General features: G+C 36.7%; 1 protein-coding gene across 2 annotated transcripts in view; it reads right to left on the bottom strand.

Moving 5' to 3' along the window:
- The window catches only part of rad23ab (RAD23 homolog A, nucleotide excision repair protein b), a 13,568-nt gene extending 9,334 nt beyond the window's left edge, over positions 1–4,234 (bottom strand). The window contains exons 1-3 of one of the 2 annotated variants that reach the window (XM_035652927.1): positions 4,009–4,234; positions 710–791; positions 72–151 (exon numbers count right to left, since the gene is read on the bottom strand). In XM_035652927.1, the coding sequence (XP_035508820.1) occupies positions 72–151; positions 710–791; positions 4,009–4,077 (231 nt within the window). In that variant the 5' untranslated portion in view covers positions 4,078–4,234. The remainder of the gene's footprint in view (positions 1–71; positions 152–709; positions 792–4,008) is intronic. The other variant, XM_035652926.1, reaches the window with a different exon arrangement.
- Positions 4,235–5,171: the final 937 nt, after the last annotated feature.

Genomic DNA, 5,171 nt, shown 5'->3' on the forward strand with positions numbered 1-5,171 from the left:
CAGCTCTACCAGGTGAGCTACAGGGTGCCCCTGTATAAAAAAATAATATTTCAGTTCAGAGTGACACTAACCTTGGTAACCATGACCACCACAAAGTTCTTCTCGTCAATTTTGTATTCTTTCAGCCGGGTGTCATCATTTAAGATTTTGCCTGTGACATTCGAACAGAAACAGTAAATGAGAACAAATATGACAATATGACACACACTCTTAAGTTTAGGTGCCAAACCTTGGACTAATCATATCCTCCTACTCTAGAATTCTTCCTGTGGCTTCAGTCAGTATGTTCCATGTGGTTTTAAGTAAGCAATTAAGCCTGTGGTGTCCTAAGATAAGAAAATATTCGAAGAGGTGGGGGCCACAGAGTGAAGCGGAGTATTCTTATCTATTCTTTTCTAAATGTGGAACACCTCGGAAAGCAATTTAGTTCTTAGCCGCTCACTAAAGGAATAAACAGCTTCAAAACTGTTTAAATAAACATCCATTATAAACTGCGGTTGGTTTAGCCATTTTAACCCATAGTTAGTTTCACAGCCAAGTTACCTGGGGCATATATATCTTAAGCAATTATTTTGAAAGGTGAGTAAGCAGTTGACTGAAACAATGCCAGTTGAGCTGTCCCTATAAACACCTGGCAATTAAACCCACCAAGAGGCCTTGGTATATTACGACATTTCACTGCAACTCTGTCACTCATCCTCTGGCTCACCTGCATAAATGAGTTTCTGTCCGGCAGCAGGAAATGCATCTTTTCCTCTGTCTTCCTCTATTTTCTCCTTCAGGGCTTGCACCTGACAACGACAGATGAAACACTGATATTACTGGGAGAGCTACTGAAACAACTCCAAATGTCACACTGCATCACTGATAATTGCAGAGGGTCAGCAGAAGGCTTGATAGTAGTTGCGGGAAATTTCATACCATCATGTCTCCCTGTTCAAAGGTTGATGTTCTCCAGAGAATACGTGTTCTGACCAAAACCTGTATTAAGCCAGGGTTACCGGGGTTTCTGTCTAGACTGTCTAATCAATAATATAAGAAGATGGCTACAGCTGTTGGCAACAAGCTTCTGTTAATAGAAGCTTAATGTCGCTCCACCCATTCATGACTGGTTATCAGCTCTGTTGACTTGTCATTTACATTAATATAAGCTCTCTATTGTGTGCTAGGCACAGCTTATTGCAATATAAAAGTACATTCTACAGATGCCCATTTTGTAAAGATGTATACTCCAGTGAGGTGCAAATGTTGTCACTAACCATACTCTAACTTAACTGATATCTGGCATCAAATATTCAGCACACTATGGACCTTTTTTGCATGGACCTTAAACCTGAATCCCTCACAGCTCTATTTGGAGCCACTTGTGACTACGGCTGTGTATTGGCAAGAATCTGGCAATATGATAAGTATCACGATAAGTAATATAGTAGTAGTAGTAGTATAAAGAACACACTACCATATGCATAAAATCATTTTTATGTAACCAGAACAGTGGGATCTGCAATTGTATGTACGGTATCCCCGTAACATCCAACATCATACCCCTCAGTTAACGTTAACAACACTGCAGTCTAACGGTTGTGGTTTAAACACAAATATTAATAGTGTTTTTGAGAATCCATACAATATCACAGAACAAAATATCATCATATGATATTTTTCAATATTTTCTTACATCCCTACTTGTGAACCATTTTCCACTGATAAAATGGCGTGTTCTGGCCTTTTTTAACTCTATTAGTTAGACGTCTCATTTTATTGAGGTTGAAGCACACTCTTCCCCCCCCCTCACACAATAGCTGGCGATCCTGTACCACATCAAACTGGAAAAGATTAGATTTTCAAATAGTGTCTGATGAATATTTATTTTATTTTATTTATTTATAATATTTCCCTTTTTACTTAATGTTATTCCAGGGTCGGTGCGAGCAACATGGGAATGTGGGTGGGAGGGGATAGCTGTGGATTCATGAATGTGGGGTTTGGTTGGAGTTGATAGAAAAAAAAGGTGGGTTTGTGTTCTTGTTCTGGTTCATTTGTTCTGTCTGTCAAATCAGAGTCCATTCTGAAATTCTAGATGATGTCACCATTTACTGTCCACAGTACTGGTGTGAAATCAATAAAAATATTTGGGAAGAAGAATATAAGCTCTCTGGGGAATTATAATGACTAGTGCTCTCAATATGATATGTATCACGATACAGAGGTTACTATTCAATATATGATGATATATTGCTATACTGTAAGCAAGGTGTATTGCGTTTATTTTGAAATCTAATTTTACGAATACTGTCAAAGTATAAAAACCCACCACCATATACATAAAATCAGAGTAAAAAAGTTTACTTTTTAGGCAACCAAAACAGTGGGATCTACAATTGTATTTATCACAGTCCCTGAAACATCCAGTATCATCGCCTTCAGTTTACAACACTGTTATCTTGCTGTTGGGGGTTTAAACACTAAAATAAATACAGTCTTTTTTGAGAAACAAAATATTGCGATACTCAAGTGTATCCATATTTTCTTACACCCCACATAATGGCGTATGAGTGTCTAATGAGTGGTTTGTCTGAACATGATTTTTTTCAGTGTACATTTGACATTAATTGTAAGAATGCTCGATAATTATTAGGACATATAAATTATTGGCCAATAATTGGAAATATATATCATTATAGCTATAGTTTTTTAAGGAACTTTACTAAGAGTCAGGTAAGAACACTTATGTCTTAGCCTTTCTTTCCCTCAGGTGTGTAAAAACTAAAAGGTTATGAACTTATTTTCAAAATACATAAATGTGAAATTATTGGTTATATTATTAGTATGGCCATGAGAAGCAGGTCATTGCATCGGCTGGAAAAAAATCCATATTGTGCATTCCTAATTGACTGTCTGACGCATTTAGACTGAGCTTTTATCACCTTATGTGCATTTATTTCTCTACATTGTTTTTTCTTTGCTGTTTGTATTTGAATATCGATCGTTGTGTTTACTGTTCTGTTTAACTGTGTGCGCTCGTGTTTTAAATTTGGCTATATCAGCTAAGATTCAACTTTCTTTTATTCTGAGAAAGTACCAGGACAACAAAATACAGTTTAGTATCTAACCAAATAGTAAGAACAAAATAAACAATAGACAAAAGGAGCAGTGACACAAAGAAGGGATGTGATTGTGATATATACGTCATAAAAGATATAAAAAATACAGTCATTAAAAGATCTCATTCAACAAAAAATGTTATCCTAACTTACAGCAGCTTAATGCTAAGTACTGTGGTGTATAGTGCTAATGATAACACACAGGAAACATAATTAGTTCAACACACCTAATATAAGATACTGCGTGTTACTATGACAAGAAAACTCCAAAAGGCTATATTCTTTTCTCTAACAAAGATTTACTTATCAGTCTTTCCACTACTACATTAACAAATGGGAGGTTTCAAATATTGCATCGTCATTCATGGTAAGACACTAAAACAAATCAAACACTGTCAAGCTAAAAGAATGTACAAACAATATTCCGGTCGGTCTCAAAATAAACTGCCTCCCGTCCACTCTTTTTCGATTAATATCCTGATGAAGAAGCAAAGTCAGCCACTTGAAAAATCGTCTACTGTGTTATTTAGCAAATACAAACACATTTTGGTTACAATATTCTTTACACAGGTCATGTTTGAAATACGTGTGGAGCTTTTATCTTGAAGGTAAACATGCTCAGTTCCGGTCTTACACGCGCTACCTCTAGCTACATTACCTCACGTGAACTCAGTTACTGTAAGATCCTGCAGAATTGCTAACTTGTCTGGCCGCATAGTTGTCACACTAACCTTACATTACTTTTTCAAATAAGCAGAATAAGTAGCCCGTTTCCTTCGTTGAGTTAAACAGCTGTTATCGCGGCCATGTCTAAACATTAGCTAACATTCCTGTATGCTACAGTCTATTTGCCAGCCCTCCCGGCCTGACCGTGTTTACTTCAGCCCCGTTAACTTCTACTCACCGTCAATTCTGGGTCTATTTCTATTTTGAACGTTTGTTGTTGGAGGGTCTTCAGCGTTATCGTCAGCATCTTTCGACGCGGAGTCAGAGACGGTTTGGCTAAAAAAAAAAAACGGTGTATTCACGGCAATGTCTTGACTGTAGTCGCTCTTTTTTTAACACAGTATCTATTTATCTGGATCTAAATGTATGTGTGACTCAGCTGTCTCGGTGCCGCGGAGCAGGCTGGGCATGGGCGCCATCTACTGCCGGAGGAAAGGTACAGCACGCTGCCGTCTTCACGTGCTGTCGGAAATATCCCAACTATAAAACAGTGTCATCTTCTCTTAATATCGTTCATTTGACTCCGTAATGGCCCCAAGAATGCCTTCATACGACTACAGATATGGCCAGTCTCTTAAAAAATAAGAAATCCTGCACCTTTATTGGATATTTTTATTTCTTCAAGCATTTAAAAATGTACAAAAAAACATCTGTAAAAATATTCAGCCTATGATGAGGGGGGTCACTTTTGAAAGCGTGTGTCCGTTACAGGTCCCCTCTTGGACATGTATTAACAAGCATGCAACAAGGATAAAAAAGGAAATCTGCATCGGTTTAATGGTAGTCGTTACAGCATGATCAATACACATTTTTTCCCCAAAACACAAAAGCCAGTCTGAAAAAATCAATAGTTAATAATATTAAAGTTTAAAATATATTTTGATATAGGATTTTATAAGACCCCGTGGACATTAAAGCCCGACAGATATGTAATTTTTGAGACTGATACCGATTTTAGAGGGAAACATTCCCAGATAACCAATAGGTTATGTTATGTTACGATATAGTGAATGTTTGAGCTGGAATGAAAATAAACCTTTTCAATGTGAATTGTGCACTGATATGACTGTTAAGAAACTCAGAAGGCTGCTTTCTTAAACTTTATTAAAGAATATTTTAATTAAAGCTTCAGTAGGTAGTTTTTATTAAAAAAAATTGTCATATTCACTTAATTTTACACTATTACTTTCACAAAAAAAACACCAATCAGAGATATAGTTGATTGTTGAGTTTTTTTCCCAGGCTCACAAATATTGATGCTGGGACTTAAACTCTACTATCAACTTCAAAGCCATCAGCTCAAAGCATATTTCCATTTTTCTTGGCTCCGATTGGTTGTTT

The sequence above is a fragment of the Morone saxatilis genome, unplaced genomic scaffold (genome assembly GCF_004916995.1).
Source record: "Morone saxatilis isolate NCDOM2014 unplaced genomic scaffold, NCSU_SB_2.0 Contig12, whole genome shotgun sequence".
NCBI lineage: Eukaryota > Metazoa > Chordata > Actinopteri > Moronidae > Morone > Morone saxatilis.